The sequence below is a fragment of the Carassius auratus genome, chromosome 3 (assembly GCF_003368295.1).
Source record: "Carassius auratus strain Wakin chromosome 3, ASM336829v1, whole genome shotgun sequence".
Lineage (NCBI taxonomy): Eukaryota > Metazoa > Chordata > Actinopteri > Cypriniformes > Cyprinidae > Carassius > Carassius auratus.
Genome location: NC_039245.1, coordinates 23880850 through 23908446, shown reverse-complemented (window position 1 = coordinate 23908446; position 27597 = coordinate 23880850). Strand labels below are relative to the sequence as shown.

The 27597-nt window shown below is 37.3% G+C and overlaps 1 protein-coding gene across 1 annotated transcript in view; it reads right to left on the bottom strand.

The window, feature by feature from the left end:
- Window positions 1–445: 445 nt before the first annotated feature.
- coro7 (coronin 7) overlaps window positions 446–27597 on the bottom strand; it is a 113891-nt gene continuing 86739 nt past the window's right edge. Inside the window, exons 10-28 of the mRNA XM_026215657.1 lie at window positions 10703–10757; window positions 10551–10608; window positions 10307–10452; window positions 9326–9421; window positions 8332–8433; window positions 8105–8252; window positions 7248–7423; window positions 7054–7162; window positions 5697–5783; window positions 5475–5617; window positions 5300–5404; window positions 5136–5221; window positions 4904–5045; window positions 4727–4816; window positions 4536–4652; window positions 4320–4455; window positions 4133–4224; window positions 1623–1709; window positions 446–1553 (exon numbers count right to left, since the gene is read on the bottom strand). Coding sequence (XP_026071442.1) covers window positions 1545–1553; window positions 1623–1709; window positions 4133–4224; window positions 4320–4455; window positions 4536–4652; window positions 4727–4816; window positions 4904–5045; window positions 5136–5221; window positions 5300–5404; window positions 5475–5617; window positions 5697–5783; window positions 7054–7162; window positions 7248–7423; window positions 8105–8252; window positions 8332–8433; window positions 9326–9421; window positions 10307–10452; window positions 10551–10608; window positions 10703–10757 — 1984 coding nt within the window. The 3' untranslated portion in view covers window positions 446–1544. The remainder of the gene's footprint in view (window positions 1554–1622; window positions 1710–4132; window positions 4225–4319; window positions 4456–4535; window positions 4653–4726; window positions 4817–4903; window positions 5046–5135; window positions 5222–5299; window positions 5405–5474; window positions 5618–5696; window positions 5784–7053; window positions 7163–7247; window positions 7424–8104; window positions 8253–8331; window positions 8434–9325; window positions 9422–10306; window positions 10453–10550; window positions 10609–10702; window positions 10758–27597) is intronic.

Genomic DNA, 27597 nt, shown 5'->3' with positions numbered 1-27597 from the left:
TGGAAATTGTGTCTATAACCAGTTCTAGAATATATATATAAGAAATATATATATATATATATATATATATATATATATATGTGTGTGTGTGTGTGTGCGTGTGTGTGCGTGTGTGCGTTATATTAAGAATATTAAATTATATTATTAATACATTAAATACTACTAATACTAATAATAATAACAATAAACAAAAGAAATGGATCATATTTAATATTACAAGATGGGAATAGTGTCTACAACCAGTTCTTGAATATATGAAAAATATAGAGAAATAATAGCAATAATATACTGTATTATTAACAATATAATATGTTCATATTAATAATATGTCATATAATAATAATGACGAGGATGCTAAATACTACTACTACTAATTTTTAACAATAATAATTGTAATAATGAAAATATGATTATGATGATCATCAATAAATCCTCCACTCAATTCCACATTTCTTAGCTCTCAAGGTTTTATTATGAGGGAACTTTCCCACAAGACTGATTCCATTCAAAAGTGGAGTGGAAAACATTATTGCCTATAAAGTATTAAAATGAATGCGGTTACAAGTGCGGTGAAAAAGCATCCCAAAAACATCAGACTGGTAGCAAAATGAGCTCACATTTAAAAAAGACATATCTATTAAGATCTAGCGTTTATGTGTGAGTACATGGTCACATGTTAAGTACAGGACATCACATGCTACGAGTGCCATAACATGCACCATTCCTTACCCGGCACATGTAAACCTGCTCTGTTAAAAAAGAAAATAGCCGTATTGCTTTGTGATAGACCTGATTATTAGAGAAAATACCCTTGTGAAGTAGATTTGTGTTAATACTGTTGAGGTTGAGCAGAAGGAAATATGCAGAAAGGAGTATTTCCCAGATTTCAACAGTCTCCAGATCATTCATTAAGACAGAAAATACAAAGATCATTCATTTAAAGCAAATCTTTCGCTGTTAAGAACCTAAACGAGATGACATTTATTCCAAAAAATCACCACAATATCAATGTAAAGATTACTTTTAACCATTTCAACAGATGATGGTATTAAGTGCACATTTCACCAATGAAAATATCCCGAGAGGTTTGTGTTATAGACTGAGGAAGGCTTGTGTTATCATGCAGTCATTATACAGTCAATTACAACAGTACAAAACTGATGCCATCAATAAAACCGACACAGAAAAAACCCTGTCATATTATAAATGTGCGTCATGCATCTGAGATGAATATCTGAACTGTGCATAACAATGTGTTCATGTGTGAAGAATCATTTTAACCATCAATAACAGATATTAATACTCCAGTTAAACCAATGCAGAGAGATGACGGGAGGGTTGTCTAGAAGACAGATAGATGGAGTGTGTGTGTGTGTGTGTGTGAGTGAATCAGCAGGCTGTACGGCGCTGAAGCTGGCGGGATGGGGAATGTTTAGGAGGTTCAGAGGTACGTTGGCACCCTGGAATGGCAAGATTTAAATACAGCAGGCACGTCCCATGTCTGCTGCTGGACCCTGACTGGACCGCGAGGCAAGGCTTGTGTGTTAGTCGTCCTGAAACACACACAGACAGGATTCAGATGGTTCACAGTGTGTGTGTGTGTGTGTGTGTTCTTCACTCACCCACTCATCTTCATCCACACCCTCACATGACGCCTGCGGCAGAGGATCGTCCCTGTTTCCCAGCTTCGCCACCATGGCACTGAGCAACTGCAACAAACACACATACACTCAGATTAATGAGACAGATAGAAAGAACAAACAAACAAACGATAGACAGACAGACTGATAAAAAGAACAAATGAGACAGAATGAATAAACAAACAAACGAGAGACAGAGACACAGAACAAACACATGATAGACAAAAAAAATGGATAAACGACAGACAGAATGAACAAACAAACAAACAAATGATAGAGACAGAAAGACAGATACAAACAAATGACAGACAGAAAAAAACAAAAAAACAAATGACAGAATGAACAAACAACAGAGAAAGAGGGACAAACAACGGACAGAAAAACAAATGTAAGACAGAACGAAGAAACAAACAAACAAAAGACAGAATAAACAAACAACAGAGAAAGAGGGACAAAAGGAACAAATGACAGAACAAAAACAAACAAACAAACTAGTGAGAGACAGAATGAACAAACAACAAATAGAGGGACAAAAAAACGAACAGATTACAGACAGATACAACAAACAAATGTCAGACAGACTGTAGGAACAAACAAACAAAACATGAACAAACAAACAAACAAAAAACAGAACAAAAAACAACAACAACAGATTGACAGAACAAACAAATGTCATACAAACTGAAAGAACAAACAAACAAAAGACAGAATGAACAAATAACAGAAAAAGAGGGATAACCAAAAAAAACCGACACACAGAACAAACAAATGACAGACAGAATGAACAAACAAACATAAAACAAACAAACAAGCGAGAGACAGAATGAACAAACAACATACAGAGGGACAAACCGAACAAAAAAAGATAGACAGAGACAGACAGAGATACAACAAACAAATGTCAGACAGACTGTAGGAACAAACATATGATAGACAGAGACAGAACGAACAAACAAACAAAAATGAACAAACAACAGACAAACAGAACAAAAAAAAACACAACAGATTGACAGAACAAACAAATCTCAGACAGAATGAATGAACAAACAGACAAAAGACAGAATGAACAAATAACAGAAAAAGAGGGATAAACAGAACAAAAAACAAAAACAAACGACACAGACAGAACGAACGAACAAACAAATTTCAGACAGAATGAACAATCAAACACAAAACAAACAAAAAAGCGAGAAACAGAATGAACAAACAACATAGAGGGACAAACCAAATAAAAAAAGACAGACAAAAAGAAACAAACAAATTAGAGACAGACATAGATAGATAGACAGATGCACAGATATAGATAGATAGATAGATAGATAGATACACAGATATAGATAGATAGATAGATAGATAGATAGACAGATAGACAGATAGACAGATATAGATAGATAGATAGATAGATAGATACACAGATATAGATAGATAGATAGATAGATAGATAGATAGATAGATAGATAGATACACAGATATAGATAGATAGATAGATAGATAGATAGATAGATAGATAGATAGATAGATAGATAGATAGATAGATACACAGATATAGATAGATAGATAGATAGATAGATAGATAGATAGATAGATAGATAGATAGATAGATAGATAGATAGATAGATAGACAGATAGACAGATACACAGATATAGATAGATAGATAGATAGATAGATAGATAGATAGATAGATATAGATAGATAGATAGATAGATAGATAGATAGACAGATACACAGAGATAGATAGATAGATAGATAGATAGATAGATAGATAGATAGATAGACAGATACACAGATATAGATAGATAGATAGATAGATAGATAGATAGATAGATAGATAGATAGATAGATAGATAGATAGACAGACAGATACACATATATAGATAGATAGATAGATAGATAGATAGATAGATAGATAGATAGATAGATAGATAGATAAATAGACAGATACACAGATATAGATAGATAGATAGATATAGATAGATAGATAGATAGATAGATAGATAGATAGATAGATAGATAGATAGATAGATAGATAGATAGATAGATAGATAGATAGACAGATACACAGAGATAGATAGATAGATAGATAGATAGATAGACAGATATAGATAGATAGATAGATAGATAGATAGATAGATAGATAGATAGACAGATACACAGATATAGATAGATAGATAGATAGATAGATAGATAGATAGATAGATAGATACACAGATATAGATAGATAGATAGATAGATAGATAGATAGATAGATAGATAGATAGATAGATAGATAGATAGATAGATAGATAGATAGATAGATAGATAGATAGACAGATACACAGATATAGATAGATAGATAGATAGATAGATAGATAGATAGATAGATAGATAGACAGATACACAGATATAGATAGATAGATAGATAGATAGATAGATAGATAGATAGATAGATAGATAGATAGATAGATAGATAGATAGATAGATAGATAGATAGATGATAGACAGACAGACACACCTCCTCTTTCTTCTGTTCATCAGTTTTCTCCTCCAGGTATACGGAGGAGGGCAGGTACTTCCTCACAGGAACCTCTTTTGGTGCTTCACTCACTGAAAGAAACGAATCATAAGGAAGGGTACTGAACACATTATTTACTGAGGCGACTGTTGTTCCTGGAGTTGTGTTTGGTGATGCTGAGCTGTACCGGGCGTCATGTCTTTGGGCCGCAGGCTGATTTTGCGGTGCTGTCCGTTGGATCCAGAGAGCCAGGCAGCAGCGGTCAGAGACGCTTCCCACCACACTGCAGTCTCCGGGAAAACATCATCCTGGAAAAACTCTTTCTGTGGAGCCAAGACAGATTCAGACGTTTACATGGGAAACACTGGAATGCCACTTTACAGATTCTGGGGGTCACTCTTACTTTGACACGAGGCACTCTGAAGGCCACGGGTTCAATGGTGGCCTTTCCCAGTCGGATGGCTCGAGCCACTTCCACATCACGCACGTCACACTCAGTCTTGGGCAGGAAACACAGGCCCTGTGAGGACACGGTGAAACATCAGTAAAACAGTCTGCCTCCTGTGTCTGCAACAACAGCACCAACACTAATACCTTGTGTGGTTCAGAGGAATTAAAACTACTGCACTCCATGAAGTACGGCGCCTCCGGCAAGATCTCGTATGCATAAACCCGAGTGTCACCCTGAAAGACCAGAACACAAATACATATAAATCTGTTTGTTCCTATGAAAGTCAAACTAATAGTCAGTTTTACTGCTCAACATCGCACCTTCCCAGTGAGGATGAGGACGCTGGTGTCGGGATCATAGAAGGGGATAAGGGTTGAGGGAGACACATCGGCGGGCACAGAAGCCACAGACCCGGATGCCAAGGACTCAGCGGAGAACAGGTACAGCTGCCGTTCACTGCGACTATATGCCATTAAATCATATTTAGAGTCAGAGAGGCACTGCTAGTACCACTACTATAATCGTTTTGCCTAAATTTGTGGTATATTGTACCTGTCGAATCCTGAAACCAGCAGGTACTTGCCATCACAGACCCACACTACACGGGCCCCTCGATGGCCCTCAGGTCCTGGGCCCTCCTGCATGGACAAAGATGATAAAAAGTTATGATTTTTGAAGTTTTAGGTTTAATAATATTAACCTGAAGCTGAACTAACCTGGATGGGCGAGGTGGACTTGCGTGGGTCGTACAGACGCACTTTTCCGTCCTTACACACAGTGGCCAGCAGTTTCCCGTCTGGACTCCAAGCCATGCCAAATATCTGAGAGAGAACACCGTGAGTTGGCTCGACATCTACAAAATCAAAAGACAGACAGACAGACAAGACAGACCTGGTCCTGATGTCCGCTGAGCCGCTTGACTTCCTCTCCTGTCTCCAGGCTCCACAGTCTCACCGTCAGGTCGTAGGAGGAGGACGCCAGCAGGCCCGAGGCGTGGGGGTGGAACTTGATGGAGTAAATCTTCTCCGTGTGTCCTGTGATTGGTCAGGGTGCGTGTCAATCAAACACTACACAATTACTGCTATCACAGGATCACGTGTGCCGGCTTCTTACCCCGCAGAACACACTCCGGCTCGGTCATGGTCTCGGTCAGGCCTCCTTTGGCAATCTTCCAGACACGGATCTTGGCATCATCACCAGCTTTGAGACAGACACATCAGAGAGCAGCGCTCACATTCAGCTTTCAGAGGCCAGAAGGCATGTTTCAGCTTCTGCAGACACTTCATTTGCTACAAACTACTGTACGTTTTCTTTAGATTTTGAGGAGAACTATGACTTGGGGACGTGCTCCTGAAAGGATACTTGAGAATTAAAGTTCAGTACTAAAACAATCTTGTTAATAGACATAAGCGGATTTTAAATACAACTATTAGATGAAAGACTTTAACTAAACAATATGTAGCCTTAGCAACTACAACTGAATCCCTGCAATTACTCAAACAAACTACAAACTAAAACTGAATTTAATCCAGCGTATCTATCCAAATTTAAGACTTTTTAAGACCGGTCCAAATAAAAAATTAATACCATATTAGTGGAGTGGAGTATAGTATTAGTTTGTTATATTTTAAACTAATAATAAAATAAAAAAGCATGATTGACAGCTCAGGTACAGGTTTTAACAAAAGCAAAAAGATTTATAAATGATAAACCTCACATTTTAGCCTTTAAACCTGTTTTAAAGAAAAAGGATGAGTCAAAAGTATAAAATATTATACTAATTGAATAATTATAATTAATCAATTATGACACGGTCGCCAACCCCCTTAGCCACACACACACTAAATAATAATTATTATTATTATTAATAATAACACACATAAACACACACAATTTATATATATATATATATATATATATATATATATATATATATATATATATATATATATATAAAACAAATAACAAAAAAAAATACTGCAAATTAGGGTAAATCAACATGAAAATGGGAAATCAAAAATATCAAAGCTAATTTAAAATATTAATAAAAAAATATTACACATATCAAAAACATTTCATTAAAACAATATATAAGTGCCATCCATATTGTAGAATATAGTATATAGTCAAATAGGATATAGTCACTGACATGTAAAACAGAGAAATAAAAAAAGTATGGACATGATAAACCTTAAAACTATTTTTTAAATAACAATAACAGACATTATTGTATTTTGCTAAACTGGTGCTGGCATCCTTCTTCATGTCCTGAAATTACTGTGTCGCTGTGTTTTATTATAAGATTACTTTTGTTTAAAAATGGCTTTTGCTCGGAGAAAAAAAAAAGTATAAAATATTACACACACACATGTATATATATATAATATAATGGTCTAAGAAAAAAATATTAAAACATATATAAAATTAAATCTAATGATCAAAAGTAAATATAAAGGCAATGAGAACTCACCCACAACCAGCTTGTGTGTGTCGAAGGGGTCCCAGCAGAAGTCGGCCACACTGACAGAGTTCTGGATGGTGGGCAGAGCGGTGTCCGGCAGTTTTCCAGGCTGGGACAGCTGCCAGAGCAGACAGACGCAGCAGTTAGATACTGTCAGTGACTCAAAGACTCAGAAGAGAAGAGAAATGAATGCAGACTCGCACCTCAAACACGGCGATCTGTCCTCCGGCGATGGCGAGAGGCACTGCCACACGCTGGCCGTTGGCACAGAAGCCATCACACTCTCCCGGTGTGGTCAGATGAAGCCCGCGCAGGTTAGTGATGTGTGTGTCCCGGTGCAAAACGGCCCCCTGGATGTGACGAAACTTCGAGCTCGGGCCTGAGAATCACAGAAAGACACACAGGGTGATACACAGAGCCAAAAACATTATACCTTGATATAGTTCAGCTTTTTGATGATGTTTGGTACATATATATATATACATGATGCTATTAAAACGTCGTGGCTCTGTTAGATTTTGTTTTTTCGAAAGAATTTAATACTTTCAACAATGATGCATTAAATTGAACAAAATTGAGAGTAAATGCTGTTCTTTTAAACTTCTGGTTCATCAAATGAATCCTGAATAAAAATGTATCCACAACAATATGAAGCAACACCACTGTTTTCAACACTGACAACAATAAGAAATGATACGTGAGCAGGAAATGAGCATACTAGAATGATTTCTGAAAGATCATGTGACAAAAACATGCAATAAATCTTATAGACCCACAACTTTTAAATGGTAGTGCATATAAATATTTGTGCATTTGCTCTGAAACAGCTTAAAGGATGATTTATTCAGTCCAAGGAACCTTAACCATAATATAGGCTGACAGGAAAAAAAAAAGGTTACAAACAAACCCTAGTTTTAAATATTCAACAAACCAGTTTTTGATGAAATGAGTAAAAAAAAAAAAAAAAAAACACGATTCATAATTAGAATTTTATACATGCATTTATATATCTAAATATGGAGTGATGATGTAAATGCGTATATGTGTGAGTGTGACTGACCGAGCATGCTTTGGATGGCGCGGGAGCTCTGGCTGGGGCTGGGGCTGGGCAGGAAGCCGGACGACAGGCCGCTGGTAGAGGACGGGGAGCGGGACGGGACGGCACTGCTGCTGGGGGTGCTGACGGGACTGCTGGAGGTCGAGGTCTCCTGAGGAAAACAGACAAGGCCATCATAAGAAGATCCTTTCTGTGGAGTAATCATTTCCCCTCGTGTTCCTCCCACAGACCTCTTTGCTCTTGTCACGGGGAAGATCCTTTGGTTTTTTCTCCTGAGCTGACGGAGCGGCTGGTTTCGGCCTCTTGTTTGGGTGAAGACTGACTCGCTCCACCTGTGGCAGTGCAAGTGTTAGAGACTTAAATACATCTTATTTCTCGTCCTCTCCCCTCCAACCATCTGACACACCGACCGATTTTTGGGAGCAATCATTCATTTCCCCATGAATGAGACAGAAGTGAATATATAGTCAGGGGTGCACATAAATTTTTCAGCCTGGTTCTCATATGAGAACCTGGAGATTTGGTTTGGTCCTCACACTGCATATAGCGTGACCCATTAAATATAACTATAAAAAAATAATTAATAATAGTTATAATATTATTGCACTTTATTTATTTAGTTTTTTAAAATAAAACAATAGTAAATAATCTAATATAATAGTGTGTGATAATATTATTAAAAATAAAAAGCAGTCCTAGTATTACAGTAAATACAAATACATTTGTTTTATAGTAAACTTAAAAATAAAATGCTAATATTTACTACTACCTTCTTTTTTTGCCTCTTTAAGAAGGATCGCTTTATGTATTCCCCAATTTTAAGTCGATTTGGATAAAAGTGTCTAAAAATAAATAAATAAAAGCGTTTTCATCATATTTAAACTTAAAATCAGCAGACTTTTATTTTGGCGGGTTACCGGCAGGTAAAGTATACGCGCTTCCGGATTTAGCGCTGTTGATTAAAGAGCGTCAGTGGATGAATGTCACAGTTTTGCATTGTGCTTTAAAAACGACATGGCATAGCCTAGAATTATGCTTGCAGTTTGAAAATAAAACGTATATAGTACAGTTTGTGATCTAAAATGGCAATTGTGCATTAACAGTAGTCAACCATGTCAGTACGCAAATGCGTTGTCAGAACATATATTTATATTACGCATTTTTTATTTTGGTCGCGCATGCGGACCTGCGGACCACTTCTGTGCACCTCTGAGTGGTCAGTACCTGTTTGTTCTCTCCTCTCCACCAGTCCTCTGCCGTCATGGCTGGGGTGTGACCCGCGGTGTCCGGATACAAGTCCGCATGGAAGTCCTGTCCTGCCTGAAACACACAACACACCAGGGCCAAAACATCAAACATCTTCAGATGGCCAGATTTTGGGAGGAATATTTTTCCCACTCATTCAATATGACTATACAATATTACTAATAATATCTGTTGTTGTAAATAATTATAAATAATTGTTCTGTAAAGTAAAACATTTTTATAATTAGTTTTGTTATTATTATTTAAATCATTAAATTAAACCAAATAATAAAGAAATAATGACTTAAAACAAATAATTAAACATATTAATGAAGAAATATATTACAGTTGCAAAATAGTACTGTACTGTAATAGGAAAATTTAAATATCGCTTTCTATAGCTAGCTGTATCAATTTCTTGTATTAAATAATAATACATTTTTATAATAGATTTATTCATTAAAATAATTAGTTCTACTTCTAGTACTAGTTCTATTTAATTTGTTTTATTTTAAAAGTTTTTTTTGTTTTGTTTTATTGGATTACTATTTAAATTATCAAAAATAAACAAATTAAAGAAATATATTTCTATTGCATTAATAAAAGTGTACTAAAAATAAAGAACAAAAAACATTATTTTACAAAACAATAGTAAAATTAATATGTCACTTTTTATAGTTTACTCAATTTCATTGCATTCAAACATTATAAACCATAAACGTTTCATTTCAACAGAAGGAAGACTTTAAAGATCCCGTTTTGTTGATATTTATATAAATGAGTCTCATTATAAATTTGGATTTAGACAATTCATGTGCTTCACACTTCAGGTTGGAAAGTTAAGAAATCACATGCATGTTACACGTCGTCATTTTATCAGTCATTATTGGTTTAGGGTATACCAAGTGCATTAGGAGCTTTATCCAGTCAGTTTATTAGACCAGCATGCATCATTCTCACCTTGCGAGGCACCTGGTAGCTGATGGGCACTATGAAGTTATCAGAGAGCTGCAGCAGACGCAGAACCTCACAGCAGCTGACGTCCAGAGCGAGCTTGGGCACCAGAGCCGTGCCACGGGTCGACAGGTCGGTCAGACAGTGACTCACTGACAACCAGAGAGAGAGAGAGAGAGAGAGAGAGAGAGATCAGCTCCTGAACATGAAGAAACCACACCAGCCTCCAGAGAAACACCATCTGTGTTACCTTGAGACAGGAAGGGCTCGCTGCTGTTCACCTCGAAACAGTCGATCACACTCTCACCCTGAGAAACATTAATGAGCAGATTAATACTGGTGAGCAATGATTTCAGACATTTAACATATCAGAGTGGGTTTAGAAAGAGCTACTGTACATACATTTCCGGACACAGTAAGTAATCCAGAGTCGGGATCATACAGAGGCGTCAGAGTCCTGCGGATCAAATCAGACACAGAATATCCAGGAAATTAATACTTTTATTCAGCAGAACTCTAAGACAGTACGAATTAAAGATGAACAGTGGAAATGGCAATTTTTCTCAAACTTGTGAAGCAACACTGATAATAATCAGAAATGTTTCTTGAGCAGCGAATCATCATATTAACGTGATTTCTGAAGATCATGTGACACTGAAGACTGGAGTAATGATGCTGAAAATAGAGCTGAGCATCACAGAAATAAATGACATTTCACACTACATTCACACAGAACATAGTTATTTTAAATTATAACAATATTTCACAGTATTACTATTTTTACTGTATTTTTCATTACATAAATGCAGCCCTGGTTGAGCATAAAAGATGGTTAAAACAGTTAAGAATATTTTACCGACCCCAGACAATAATATCTTTATAATATACAGAAATATTCAGCTTGCAGACACATGATCACTTCAGCAGTTTGAAGAGTTAGAAAAGTGTCTTGTGCTCAACACTGCAGCCATCCACAGCCCATAATTACTGCTCTTTTCTTGGCCAATGATTTGAAGTTTCATCCCATGTTATCATTTTATACTTTGCTATTTTTTAAAGGTTAAAAAAAGAAAAGAAAATGTATTATCTACAGTAGTCTTCTAAAGAAAGGTTATAGATCATTGTGTTCTGGTTCTGTTCTATTAGTAAATTAATTCTCTTCAACAAGACATCATTATTTGAGAAATAATTAATGTCTGCGGCACAAACGACAAATTACACCACTAATAACCTCTGCTTGTTTCGATCAGATCAAGCGGATTCAAAGACACTGCTGGAAATGCTATGTAGAGTTGTGAGCACTAGGTGTCAGGACGCACAGTGAAACGAGCTCACTTCAGCACACAGACCCACATCCGTTTCATTGATCAGACACAAAGCATTCTCAAACATCAGGTGAGTGTCCTTCACATCTGGCACTCTTTCACACACACAAAGACACATTCATCTCTCGGACGCCAGAGGCATGAGCCTCGCTGGAGTTCACCGATGGGTGCCGCCGGGGTCACAACACCAACACGAGTCTCTGTTTTGAGTCACATGATGCTGGGAGCACTTCACTCGAACCCTACAGTCAGACCAAACCTTTCCACCACATCAATCAGCTCAGAGCCTGGCACATAACTGATCAAGAACTGAACGAGACGTGTGGACAAGTCTGGTGTCACATACTTGGAATCTGAGCTGTGCATTTAACCCATCAAGTACACACACACACACACACACACACACACACACACACACACACACACACACACACACACTGTGAACACACACCCTGAGCATTATTCTGTCATCATTCAGGTTACCCTCATGTTGCATGGTTTTTAGTCAGATTTTTGTAAGAATCTCCAAGGTGCTCATTTCCACATATGAATATATACAGAAGCTAAAAAAGTATAAAAAAAAGCACCAAAATAGTTTATGTGGCTCAACACGTCTTATTGTTAATATTTGACTAAGATTTGAGAACTAGTGAAGTTTATTATTTCTAATTTTAATAAAAAGAACACTTACAGCCCTTTATATACAGTTTATACTATTATACATATATTATATATATATATATATATATATATACATATATTATATATATATATATATATATATATATATATATATATATATATATATACACACACACACACTATTTTTATTTATTAATACAACAAATTAATATGAATGTAAGTATTTATTTAATCAAATATAAAAAATAATATAATAACTATAATATCATCACTAACAGCACAAGAAGTATATACCATTCAGAAGTTAGTTCAGGATCACTTTTTTATTTTTGAGACTTTTATTCAGCAAGGACCCATTACATTTATAAAAAAAATTGACTGAGAATTGACAGATAGTGGATTTTTTCATTTAACTATTATTTTACATTTGATTTAATAAAATAAACTCTTACAGCCCTTTATATTCATTATATATAATATTATATAATATATGAATATAACTATATATGCCATTATTTTTGATTATCATTCAATAAAATCTAAAAACATCTAAAAATTACTGAATTTGATATCTTAATTATCATTTAATAAATATACTTTTTAATTTAATTTATAAGAAAATGAAGAAACTATTAAGAAATGAATACTTTTTACCCGTACAGCTCTTATGATGTTTTAATCCTCATTTGTGGAGTGTGACAGCCCTAGCGCTCTTAATCTGTACAAGTCATGTGACAGATTTGTAGTTTTGGGGTGACCCTTCACTAAGAAGGTCAGCAAATACGTCACAAGCCAACACAACTGTGACCTCCAGCACAATCCAGAGACACTAAACCTTCAGTAATGAACTCCTAATGGCTCGTCTCTCCCACAGAGAGTCAGCAGACGTGAGCCAGCGCTGCAAACCTGGACATGTCGGGCCACGCTCGCTCGTCTCTATCAGCTGAACGAACGCTTGGACGCCAGCCCTGCAGTGGATCGGCAGGCTCTGCTTCCTGCGCTTCAGTCATTGGTGGGACGGTGTGTTTGACGGTTGACTTCGCCCCGGGCCGCTCAAGTCGGTAAGGGGTTGCCCCGCTTTGTTAGTGCAAAGTCACGTTCCCATGTCGAAGTTTCTCTGCAGGAAACACACAAACACCCCCTGTGTTCCCACACCGTTCCCTCCTGAATGCATCGCCACACATCATCACACTTCAACAGTGCTTTCATCTGCTCTGCATCTGCACATTTGACAAGAGCGTCTTTTCAACAGCGTCTCAAACTGTGCTCTGATTCGTCAAAATGTCCGTTTTCAGTCCGAAGTCACATTAAATCTTAATATGAACTCCATTACTCATCAAATGATCTCAAGACCAAACAATGTGAGATGCTTCTGTTTATTTTCTGTTCATTGTTTTATTAAATAATTATCATGCACTATTAATACTTTACAGGTCTATACTCGTACTATTCGGTATTCGTGTCTATAAGAATTGTAGGCGAGACATCAGACACAAACTGATATCTAAATGAAGGACACGTGAGAGTTATAAAGTCTAGTATATGAAGTCTAAGTGAAGAGCTTTCCTGTGGGAGGAATCACATGAAGCCACACACGCCTCACTACACCACTCTCCTCAAGTGCATCTGAACCCAGGACAGGTTTTCCCACACCCCTGAACCCCTGCAGACAGTAGTCCGGTTCGAAACACCCCGGGACGTCACTCTTGAGAGGCTAAAGCTGCGAGCACTCACACACAACGACACACATGTGCTGCTGAACTGTCCTGCAAGAGAGAGCCTCTAATCCAGATGTAAGCCGTCTCTGGACACGGAACAACACACACACACACACACACACACACACACACACAGAGAGAGTACACTATTCAATTAGCACAGGCTGTAAGAGCACTGAACAACTGTCTGTACTCATGTTTGGCTCGTAAAAAATTACTTCTTTTTTTAAGTGTGCTATAATTAAAACATGTCAAATAGAAATGTATTAAACACATTGTTGTCACATGACTTCACTACACTATGTTTAATTCATTGTGTGCATCCAAGCAAGCCAGCAAAAATACACACACACACACACACACACACACACACACTTTGTATCATTTTGCTAAATGGATGCCACACATTATTTATTTCATTAATGTTAATAATAAATAATGTTAATTACATGAATGATGGTACTACTACTACTACTAATCATTTTCTTTATTTAAATATTATTTAATTGTTAATTATAGTTGGATGGCACATCTTTTTAAACATCCAATATAATGAAGTTACTTGACAACTAATCTTTTTTGCTTTATTTTTCATTTAAATAATTAATAATTACATTATTATTACAATTTATAATAATAACAACAATAACATTTAAAATAAAATATAATTAATAATTAAATAGCAAAATTAATGAATGAAATGATTAATTAAAACCCATAACAGTTTTACACAGTGTTAAGTGTAAAAATGCATTTAGCTTTTGGAAGGTGTTCTTTTTTTTGTTCTTCTGTTCAGTGAAGTAATCCGTCAAGAAAGAGATAATAATCAGAGCTGATTACTTCTGGTTCATTCATCGTGACTGGAACTGGAAGGTCAAGTTGTTCTGGAAAGTGTGCGTACAAACATCATAACTCATCCAGGTATGTTTTCAATGCACTCAAAAAAATAGCATACTGTCCACCACATACCACTGAATCTGTGCCATATCTGTGGAAGTGGAGGACCATTCTGAACTCAGCCCTTTACATGAGAGCGTCAGAGGCTGAAGTTTGTTTTGCAGCACAACATTTCTATCAGAGAGATGAGAGGAATTTGGCAGGAACATCCCAGCAGTGACCTCAAGAGCATCACAGCTGTCAGTAAACTCCAATTCAGCCCTGAAACACCTGCAGGTGTGTGCACGAGCCGCAGATGAAGCCACATTATCACCCTCATTATGATGATGGAGAGCTGCGAACACATGCTTACACTACAGCCTCTGAGACCTGAACACAGACAGATGTGAGTTTCTGTCAATGGATAAAAACCCAACATGCAGAACACACAAAGTGCACATTTCTTGTGATCTTGACTCATTTAAATCACATATTAGTACAAAGTAAAAATTCCTCAATTCTGATTGGATGAGCCACGCTTGAAGTCACACAAGCATCACATCGATTTAATTCTAGATTAAAGAGTCAACGTTTGCTTGAGAGCCATAACCCACATCGATGTATGCTAATGAGAAATGTCTTGACTAGTGTCATTCAGTGTATCCTGCAGGAACTGAACTGGGTTGATGTAATGAAAGCTGAACTGCTTGATTTAAGAGCTGAAGCCTCAGGTCTGTGTACATGTGTCTGGAAGGACGTGGGCCGTTGGTCACTTGAGTGGAAGTCTTGTTGAACCACATCAGTCACCATCAGCAGGAAATCCCCACGTTTCTCCCACACACACACAGCACTGTGAGAAACATCTAGATGAGAACATGACAACTTCCTCTTTACAGATCAGTCTATATGTAGCCTGAGACCTGGACTACTTCATGGACTTCTGTAAGGTGACTAGTATATTTGCATGGGACACAGAATATTCAGCAGGAAATACAGGGAGGAATATAAATGGCATCCACTGGGCTCCATCAACACTTGCACACAGCATCAGTCCGGCCAAACAGGTGTGTGTGGGCTGTGACAAGCATGACAGGACTTCAGGACACAAATCCAGATTTGATTAGTGGAAACGGAGAACAAACAGCCCACCTGCAGCCTGGGACACCCATCCAGACCAGACCAGACCAGACCAGACCAGACACACACAAACTACTTCAGCACCACAAGAGCTTTCCTTTCTCTCGCTCATCAGTAAAAAGACCCAAAACATGACCTGAAGAACCTTTAATCAAACATCGATGACTATTTTAATCTCTGAAGAACAATATAGCAAATTAAGAATCATCATCAAATTTGTTCTCAAAATAAAGAAAATGGAGAAAAAAACATATAAATGACAAATTACTAATATTTCCCTTTTATTAAAACTCTTTAAAATATTTTTTCCTAATACCCCAAATAATTTCTTCATGTCTTTAAATGGCTTGAATTACTCCTAAAAAAGGCATAAATGATCAATCAGATGACAGAAAGCATGCAATATGTTTATTTTTAGCATAATTTTGATCAATTTATAATTTAGAGGCCTTTTATTAGATGAAAAATACAGAAAAAAAAAAAATTGTGAAATACTATTATAGTTTATAATATATTTTCTCTGTGTTAATATATTTTAAAAGTGTAATTTATGTAAACTTATGTGATCAAAGCTGAATTTTTATTATTACGTTAATTTTTTTTCAGGATTCTTTGATGAATAGAAACTTCAAAAGCACAGAATTTAATTGCATCTTTTTAATTATTATCTTACTGACCTCTTTTAAACAGTAGCTTTTTTTTTTATTATTATTTTTTTAAGTTCTCCTATGACATCATAATGAACTTAAAATGTTCTTCTGACATCATACGGAATTTTAAACATTCTTCTATGACATCATATGGAACCTTTTTAAAAGAGAGCCATTTCAAGGTGATATACATTATTACAAAGAAGCCATTTGTGAGTGTGTGTGTGTGTGTGCATTTCCTGCACACGTTCCTGTTCATCCAAGTTAAGAGTATCAGCTTCCCTGTGTGTCATCATGATAAGCAGAGATATTGTGACCAGCTCGGCCAAGCAAGTTTCACTGGGGCACGCCACTCAGAAACTCATTCCCAAGAGTTCACCAGGCTGTTCAATAGCTCTGTAATCCTCAGATATCAATCTGCGAGGTACTTCATTTAAAAGGGCTTAGAGAGGCAGCGAGGCGCTGTGAGGGAAGAATGCGGCCAGCTGCGGTACGCCAGAGCTGAGGTGACGGTAGCAGCGTCAGATGAGGTGCCGAGATCTCCCCGCGCTCCCAGCCAAGACACGGTTTTTAATTAAACTGGAGGACGGCCTCGCCAACACACCTGACAACACACACACCGACAGAAGACAAGGATCTGAAGATACCACGCCATGATCAGATGTCTCAGCCTTCATGCTCACAATGCATCTTTATGCTCACTTCACTTCACTTTAGATGAATCCCAAAGAATTTGTGTAATGAAGGCTCAGCACAAAAATAAAATGAGCAAAAACAAAATGGGCCTTATTGGTCAGCTTTCAGCGCGACCGCATTAGAAAACAAAGTCTGTTTCAAATAATGTTGAACTCAAAATTAAATACCAAACTCTTATTTATACAAGAGAAAAGAACTAAAAAGGAAATTAAACTGGGCCAGTCCGACTGTCCCTCATGTTACACAACAGCTCTGGACGTTTATCTGGAACAAAAGCAATATCAAACCATTTCAGTCACGATGATAACTTCGTCTAGTGTTCTTATGGATATTTTAGCATGACTTTGTGAAAATGTGACTTCTATACTGAATGAAACAGCATATGATTCATGGCTTCATGGCTAGTGTTTGCATATTTCATTTTATTCTGTTACCTACTTGTTCTAGATCTGTTTACTAGTGTTAATTGCTAGCATTGCTAATGTTTCTGACAGATAATATTGTGATGTTTTTTCAGTTTTTTCAGTTCTCTAAACAGAACGGTAGTCATTCAGAGAATTTCATTTCTTAACATGACATTTTTTTTTTACTAAGGTGACCTCATAGCTGGTTACGGCCATGGATATAATATACAAAATAAGTATAATATTAAAGAAGAAAAATCACATTTAAAAATATAATTAACAGTCAAATCAAAATGATTTAAATTACATTTAAACCATCTTTTTATGATTTTTATGTCCTATTTTTTTATAAATTAAAAATTAATAAATACAAAAATTAATATTATTTTTTTAAATAAACAATTTAGGTCATCAAACTTCAAGTCTTTTTTTATGATTTTCATGTTTTTTTTAAATGAATGAATTTATAACGGTAAATCATAACAAAATAAATAAACAAACAAACAATAATGAGGTGACTGCTCCGATACGGTCACAATCGTCAGCTGGAGTGCCCATGAACTTCAGTAGAGGGCACTGAACTCAAGACTCAATCAGAACTCCATTTCCCATAATCCCGTTCTTAGGGCCAATCACAACCAGGTGTTCCCCTTTACCACTCCCCTATATAAACTGTGTTTGGACTCTCAATCAGGGCGAAGTCTTGTTTAGCCCCATCTAGCATTTCCGAGCGTTTCCCCTGTGTTTGTTCTTCCTGTGTCTGATCTTGGATTGTTTAAACCGACTCTGGTTCTCTGGTGCCTGCCCCGACCTCTGCTTGTTACTGTTAATGATCCTGGATATCCCTGACATACCTGACGCCGGTCCTGATTTCTGCCTTCCTGACCATTCTCTTAATAAACTTAATAAACTTTCTGACTCCACGTTACAGATACTGAGATGAGTGTTTGCCTGTGTGCCTGGTATTGTTCAGAGTTTAGGGCCTGACCCCAGAAAGTCACAGAAACAAGCAGCTAAGTGTTAAAAATCCAGACGGCCAGCGACATCAAGAGCCAGCAGGATATAAGCGTTAAACGACCTGTCAGCGGAGCTCGAGAACCAGACGAGGAGAAGAGCCAGGGATGGATGGAGGAAGTAGACAGGAGGTCACGACCAGAACGACCCCCGATGCTGAGGGTCACAGGAAGAGACCTGTCTACAAACCACTTTCACATAAACAGAAAAGCCCATTTCTGAGAAAACCAAACCCGTCTAACTGGAGTTTGCCAAATTATTGCAGCGATGATGCGACAAGCTAAAATTGTCCAGGTCTGGTTAAAACCAGTCAGGCTTTGATTACAGACAGCCGACCACACCGTCATAAATCTTCCCTCCAAAACAGGCCTGAAATCACGCCGGTGATGGAGTAACAAGTAAAGGAAATCTTTTCCGTGATATGCATCCTGTAAATAACATCATTGCAATGATAAAGTGATAAAGTGATAAATTAAAGAAGAGTAACGTATAAATACAGGCCACCGGTTACGGCGAGGTCTGCAAACACTGGAGCGTGGCGCTTCTCCAGGAAGACAAGCTCAGAAAGGAAAACAGCGTGTCTGAACTGTGCCAAGAACATCATAAACTCATATTGTTACAAGCCCAGGAAGAGGGTGAATGAGGGGACACGTCATCGGTGCGTACACCAGCGCTGACCCGTGGGCTTTGTTTTGGCACACTAACACTCGGTGTGTAATGGAGAAAGTCTGCAGTAAGCAGTCATTGAGCTTTGCAGAAAATGTCTTCAAAATGAAATCAGAACTGGCCCTTTTTACTTTCTTTAAGCTGATGTTGTGCATGATTAACCGGCGAATGTTATTCTAAAGAAAAAAAAATGTCAAAAATGTGTCAGAAATGTCTTAACAACTTTATCCACAATGTTCCTCAAACACTTGCCTCTGTTCTCGCGTCCAACACCCACTTTACACGATCCAATCATTTCCCAGTTGGGAAATTATTCTGTTTCGCTCATAAAAATGTGACATCACTCGTGTAAAATGTGTTGTGAATGTTGCTAAGTCTACTTTAAGGTCTTTTAATCAAGAGAGAATATTTGCCATGAACATGACTTTAAATCCGGACAATATGAGTAATCAGTGATAATAATTAATCCAATGACAGAATGAGGCTCTTTTTGGATAGTACTGTAGGTTGCAATGCTATTTTAATATTGATTTATTCATATTTAGGTGAAACTGTAATCACAACCAATTTTACTTATGCAATGTGACATATTACTGATTAAAATGATAAAAAGTGAAAAACAAAGTTGTATGGGACTCAACTTTGGACAAAGCGGTTGAGGAAAGTTCTGTTATAAGTTCTTATATTTTGGTGAAAGATTGGAAAGATTCCCTTGAATGACCTTCACGAGTGAATCATACACAATAAGTTCAGAAACACGTATTAATGAAGGTAAAAAAGTTATATTTTAACCTCTCAATTACCAGACTGGATCTTGAAAGAAAACCAGACAAAGAGCCAAAAGCAGACACTGAGAGAGAGGTGCGGGTTCATGATCTGACACTGTTTATGATCTCCTTCTCTGATTGACTAAGATTACTATCTTCTGTTCTGTCAAACACTGATATGACGGCGGACACGTTTGACTGGACATCACAGCTTCATCTCATTTTATCTCATGTTCAGTTGTGCAAGTTGCAAATCCCCTTCTCCATACTGTCTCTCCATCAGATTGTCTGATACGTCCCGCTCTCTCTCCCTGTGGGATTGAGATACCCATCACATGGACACATTACTGGGACTCAGGGGACATGTGACAGCACAGGCAGAACACACACACACACTGCAAACACACATCAGTCATGTCTGTGCATGTCCGGATACTCTCACACATTGCATTCACGTTTACGTTTTCCACTTTAAAAGAGTGCATGCATCGGTAGATGTCATATTTAATTTGACTTGAGTAACAACAAAGCTGTCTTAAGGTCTGGTCTAATTTTTTGTCCAGTGGAAAATTTTGGAAAAGGTTTCCTTTTTTTTTTTTTTTTTTTTTCGTCTGCAGAAACCCAACAGTACACAACAGTAAAACCTACTGAATAGACTGCGAGTGTATTTTTCTTTCATTTGCAACAAATTCAATATGACATCTACTCAGCCGAGGTTCATTCTGTATATATCACTAACATACACAGGCAAGCTCAAGTAGTACTGGGGTAAAACAAGCTTTAAACGTTCAAAGGGGCAAACATGATCTAGTAAGAATGCAAATTAAATGCAAACATAAAACTGATTCACTAAAACACCAGATACAAATGAGTAAAACAATTACATGCACAAACAGTTATGTTATAAGTGAGTAGAATAAGGAGTTGCACAGGTGATAATAGAAAAGAAGAAGAGTTAAGGAGTTTTTTGTGCTTAAATAATTGTAATTTTGCTAAAAAACTGTGGTAAAATGCTGCGGTAAACACCTGTTTAACTATTTAACACTAATAGGACTTTTCATGTTATTGTATGGTAAAAAACTAATAAATTTAGTTTTTCAAAGTAAAGAAAGAATAATATTTTACAGTGGAAAAAGTAAGTCGACATACCCAGAAATCCCTGTGACAACTTTGTTTTTGTTTTTTTCTCAGTTATGCACATTACTGTTTTATATTGCATCTTATGTTGTTAAATTCATGTTTATTGTGTTATTTTAGTATCGCGTGTTACCATGATGGTTTTTCATATTGATGGTTGGTATATTAAGATTACAGTATATCAGTTAATAATTTTTAACAGTAAAATTTTAGTTAAATCTATAAAACCTAAAATGTTGCTGCTGTATTTTTTACGGTAAGGTTCACAATTTTTTACTGTAAAATGTACGTTTTTTTTTTTTTTTTTTTTACAGTGTAGAGCATTCAACTGTTTAACACTCTAGTAATAATACTAGTAACTAGTAAATTTCACAAAGAATCACAAAGAATTGTCAAGTAACACTAAATTATATGTGAAATTATAAAAGACTGAAATTGAATTTTCTTGTAAAAGGTATGAAGTTTTTTTTTTCTATCTACAAATTATTTTTTATAGTGAATATAATAACTTAAAGTTAAAAAACTTTCATTATTAATACATTTTTAAAAATAAAAATTATTTGCAGTTCCACAATTTCCACAAAAATATGAAGCAGCAAAACTCTTTTCAACATAAATAAAATTACAGTGTTTTACTTTATTTTTGACCAAATAAATGCATCCTTAGTGAGCAGAAAATGTATATATATATAAATATATACTAGTATGTAGTGTATGGTCTGTTTTCAGTCTGGGTCATGTTTCAAACCTTGGTCTGTCTGTACCTGTCAGACGTCAGATAACACTGGCACTGATAAAATCATATCTCAAGATACTAAATCAATAACTGTGTCCACAGACAGTAATCCGCTCCAGTTATGATGAATGATGATGATTTCCTGCAAACACACGTTGACTGGAGACGCAGAGGACAAAGACACTCAAGAAACTCTTCAATGCAGATTTAGCTCCAGGGCTCAGATTATAAATTAAGGAAATTGTTAATCTAAATGATAAGAGGTTTGTTCTGAAATGCAAGTTTCTTTGTTTTTGGTTTTTCTTTAGAAGTTCTCAAATAATTTCTTAAGAAACACCTCTTGATTTTTTTTTCTTAAGAAGGAAATAACAGGTTTTGGGTATTATCTGGTTACACAGCAGTTGTCTTTGCCAAAGACTCACGAATCAACTCGAATGACAAAACTCCTCAAAGGCTCTTCTTTTTGAAGAATGACTTGTGAATTTGCGCTCAGAATATCACAGAGACTCTTGGGACAATAAACACCCAAACAAGCACCAGAGCACCCAAATAACCACACAGCAACACCCATAGCAAATGCATAGCAATGTGATGTGTACAGAAGAACACCTTCCTAAAACCTCATAGTTCACCCTTTAGTATGAGTAGAATGTCCTAGACTATTAAGAAACCCACATACACACAAACACAAGCACTGCTACACAAATACTAGTGGTCACGAATGACAGATTCAGCAATTTGTTGCAGCCAGCATTCATGGTTTTTGTTCATAAGCTTCATTTGTTTGTTTATCTGGGTCTCTCTCGTCTTCAGTGTTGAACGGGTTCGGCTGGCATTATAAAACCACAGGCAACAGCGCTGGAAATAAACAAATCACAGCTTGAGTGTATCAAATAAACTGAAGATCTCCATTACCCACAGTCATTTTGTTCAGAGTGGCCGCTATCTGTCTTTCTTTCTCTTCTTCTGTCTCTATCTGCCGTGCAGTATCATGCCTGTGTGTTTCTGGAGGAGTGCATGATAAGGTCACCATGTGTGCGGGCTGTGTGTGTGTGTGTGTGTGTGTGTGTGAACATCACATCAGCTGGCTGCTATGGAGGTCTGACAGACAAACACATACCACATGTCCTCCATCCTGACGTCTCTGTCCTATCCTTCCATTCCTGTGTTTTCTTTCTGCAGCAGACGGATAAGTCACCTGACCACAGCGCGCTAACATGTCGAGTGTTTATCATAGCTGGATGCACACGCGAAGACATGGGCCACACATAGCAATCATTGCTAAGATCATACCTCAAACAAACCACAATCATCAGGCGCTCATTCCTCACATATCACACACCAGTGAGAGAAGCAGCAGATTTCATCCGAAGCCCAGAGAACTGCCTGCATAGACCGGATTTGAAGGCATCGGGGACATCACTAAGTCCCATGTTCACAGTGACACTCATTTTGTAGCTGGTGGTCTTCAAGTGTTGTAGAAGTGGTTTTTATTTTTAAAGCTAGATGGCCTAATGTGATTAATGAGTTATAACTGTCCATCTATTGTGAGAATCTGATCACCAGTGGAATGTGGTGAGAGTAAAAATAAGATCAGCTGATAAAATTGAGTATGAACACGAGTGTTTATCAGCGTATTAATCAAACTCTGTCGTGATGGTTCATTCACACTTGTTCATTTAGTAGGGATGCACCAAATGTTCAAACGGCTACTGAAATTATTTGGCCGAAAATAGCAAAACAATCGGTGTACCGCCGAATAAGCGGAAAGACCGAATTAATTGTACCGAACAATGACATGACGAGATCAAACAGCAACCAGCGTAGAGTAAGAGGTGCACACTTTTTAAAATACAGCACACATGTCAGCAGTGTGGATGCATTTAAAACTGTCCAAGAAAGACACAGAAATCATTACAACGAGAGACTGTTTAGTGCTGCATCATGTCTTCGATGAGAAGAGGAAAGGGAGATTGTTACTGGTTACTGTATGATAATTGAAATCACGAAATTTTCTTAAACAATTAGTAAATAAACTGCAGAAGGTTGTGTTTTCTAATACATGCACGCATCGCATGTATTCTGACAGGGCTGCACTAACTCTGGGCTAGTGATGGACGATGGACGATTCTTTGTTCATTTTGAACGAATCTTTAATGTGACCCGGGATGAACGAGTCGAATCAAACCCGAAGACTCAACAGATGAACTAATCAATTCTCTTTCCAGCTCAGACTGCATTGGTTAAGTTTATTGGCGATGTAACGTGATGAAATAACGATTACAACCCAAAGACTTGTCAGATATAAGAGGTGAGGTGAACTAATCATAGACTATACACTATGGCAAACAATAATAATAAAAAAAATCAGTTTCTTTTACCATTATAATATTTTAGATTTTGTAGTGTGATCAATGTTTGCATAAGTAGTAGATGTGTTATGGAAGAAGCACGTAACATTTTAATTACATTTTGATTAAATGAACGAAAAGAACGAAAATCTGTGATTGTCAGTTGCTCAGTTACATTTGTCTGAATACTTACAAGGCACGTGACAATGCGATACGTACGACGTATTCGCAACGAGACTTATTTATAAATCTGCTGTTGTCAACAAAAAGCAGCAGTGAGGTCTTCCTGCGCGTTTCCACCAAAATAAAAGTTGAGAAATAAAAATATATATTTATTTATTATTATTATAATTTTTTTGAAAAGCAAGACAAAACATTTAAAAAGCACATTTTGGCTATTTAATTTATGCAATGGTTAAAAAGCAACAACAACAAAAGCAACCGAAAAACCATGTTTGGCATTCGGCCTTTAGTCCAGTGTTTAATTTTGTTCTGTTTCGGCTTCAGCCAAGAATTTTCATTTCGGTGCATCGCTATAATTTAGTATTATTGTTCTATGTGCGTGAATTATAACAATTTAAGTTTAAGTTCAAAAAGGGGTGGGGGGGGGCAGTTATAAAAGACAAATGTACATGATCCATAGGGTTCCTGGGGGCCACACAAAAGAGGTGCTCAACAGCGCCCCTATGCTGTACGTGCTAGTCCCCATGTGCAGCTGTGTGTGCTGAGACGCGCTGAAAAAGAGGAGAGATTCCCAGCCTCTTCCACTCCTCTCTCTGGCATCATGACATAACTCTTCTGACTGTCATCACCGTGTTTCCCACTCAAATTCCCTCCCGTTCCTTCACACTGTCCCTGCCCACACAGATAAAGGGCTTTCTCTCTGTCAGGCTAATTCATCCCATCAGTGGGAGTTATACAGTACATCTCACAAACTCATGTCCAGCTCATATTTTACACCAAATTTCTGCCTCTGTTTAAAATACTTATTCTTTAACCATCAGCACACTCTCCTCAAGCTCTCCATCTCGGGCGCCTCTGAGCTCTTTATTTCATATTTATCAATGCATACGCCACAGAAAGAATCGCCAACAACTGACCGTCTCATTATATGAGCAGAGAGGACCAGGTGGAAACGTCATTATGGGAGTCAGTTCTATTAATACAGGCGTACCATAATCTTCAGATGAGAGACAGGAGTTTGGCATCTGGACACGAACACCTGGTTTTTAACAGTACGCCGCTGTGGGCCAAACACACTTGGCACTATAAAGTCGAGTCAACCTATGGCCGTAAAAACCAAATGAATTTCTGTAGCTCAGAAAACGCTAAATATTTCAGAAAAAAATATATTTAATCATTTCCATAGTTTCACTGCTGTGAGTTTCACAGCTTCAGACCCTGAAGAAGCAGGAGAGCAGAGACTGAAACAAAAAACAACCTGGAAACACTGATGAACTATTACAATTACATCTTTTACTGAGAGTTTCTGAGAGCTTGGAAATACAGTATAGGGCAAAAAAACAATGCAATGCAAAGCAACTAAATTAAGACAAAACAAATAAGACATGCAAAACATTTCATTGTAGGGGTGTGAAGAGACGCTTATCCCATGAGACGAGACACGAGACTGGGTTCACGAGAGCGAGACGAGGCGAGAAAAGAAGTCCTCAATGATTAAACATATAGGGAAAAATAGTCTTTTATTCAACTTAAAACACAAGTGCAAAAAATGTAGAAGCATTTTGCATTTAGGTGCTCAACAGCTCAAAATAAAAACCTGATCCAATGATATTGGATATATTTTTGTCAATCCAACTATTGTTGTGAGCCAATTTTTTTTTGTTTTTTATGCACTTAATTTTATAATTTTTTATATGTTTTATATGTTGTTGTTTTTTGCATACTGTACATTGTTTTCAATGGTATTTTTGTGTGCACATTCTTTGGAAATACCAATGGTTTGCATGCCAAAAAATACTTGTCATGCCAGCAAAGTGCACTGAAACTGAGAGAAGTGGAAATGCAGAGAATGAGAGAATGATGTGAATGATGTGTAGGACTAAAGCGCTGGTGCGGGAGGAAGAAACGTCAAGTGTTTATTTTAGCCAGCGATAATGAGAGATGAGTGTTTGGATGTGGATGTGGAAACAACACGCACACACTTGCACACTGTGCTGATAAACACATGAAGTGTTCCTCTGTCCCGCTGACACCTGTCACATACTGAATCCTTCAGTACCATCAACAGTCTGTCTCTACAGGCTAAACTTCCCCTGATCATATGAGATTTACTGCACCTAAAACCCAAACCAGTGCACGCAGAGAGCTTTCATCTGAGCGCTTGAGACGTAAACACGACAGAAACAGAATGACAGATCCATCATCGATGACAACATGTTCCACTTAATGCTCAGTATAAACTGCATACTACTGTCAGAAAACAGTATGCAACATTTCAAAAACCCTATGTTTAATTCAAACAGTGACAGAAAAACTGTGCACACTATAATTTAAACTAGTATGAGTAGTATGCTCTTCTAAACAGCCAGAGAGTGCCGCTCTCTTCTCCTGATAAAACTGCATGAGGAGGGTTTATTTTGTGTGAACACACACAGTTTAGCCACAGCATCATCTGCACATCGGATCTGAGCTAAACACGCATGAAATCGTTTATCTGTTCCTGCCGTTCAGTGTAATGTGTTACAGATGTACTTCTTATACTGTATACACATCACAGAAAGGATACATGGGGTGAATGACGCGCTAGACTCCATCTAAAACTTGTCTGAATAGCATTTTGCTGTTTAATCATCACGCACGCAGTGCTTTAAGTGGGCCGGCACGCACCGGTACTCCGTACCACCACTTCCAAATATAGCTCTTGAGCATAACGCCACCTCTCCATGTGCCCAGAACGTGCTTTTAGCGTACCGGTACATTCATTTGGACATCTGTTTTAATAGAGGTTTTAATCCTTTGCCTGCGCTGCCGCTTTTCAGAGCACCCTTCACAATGCACGCTTCCTAATTCTTCCTAGTTGGGAGTATGGAGCGTGAATCATTTGAACCAGTTCGGGAGTTCGAAGCGTTTTCGCGAATCATTTGAGTCAGTTCGGGAGTTCGTAGCGGGTTCGAGAATCATTTGAGTCAGTTTGGAGATCGCGAATCATTTGAAT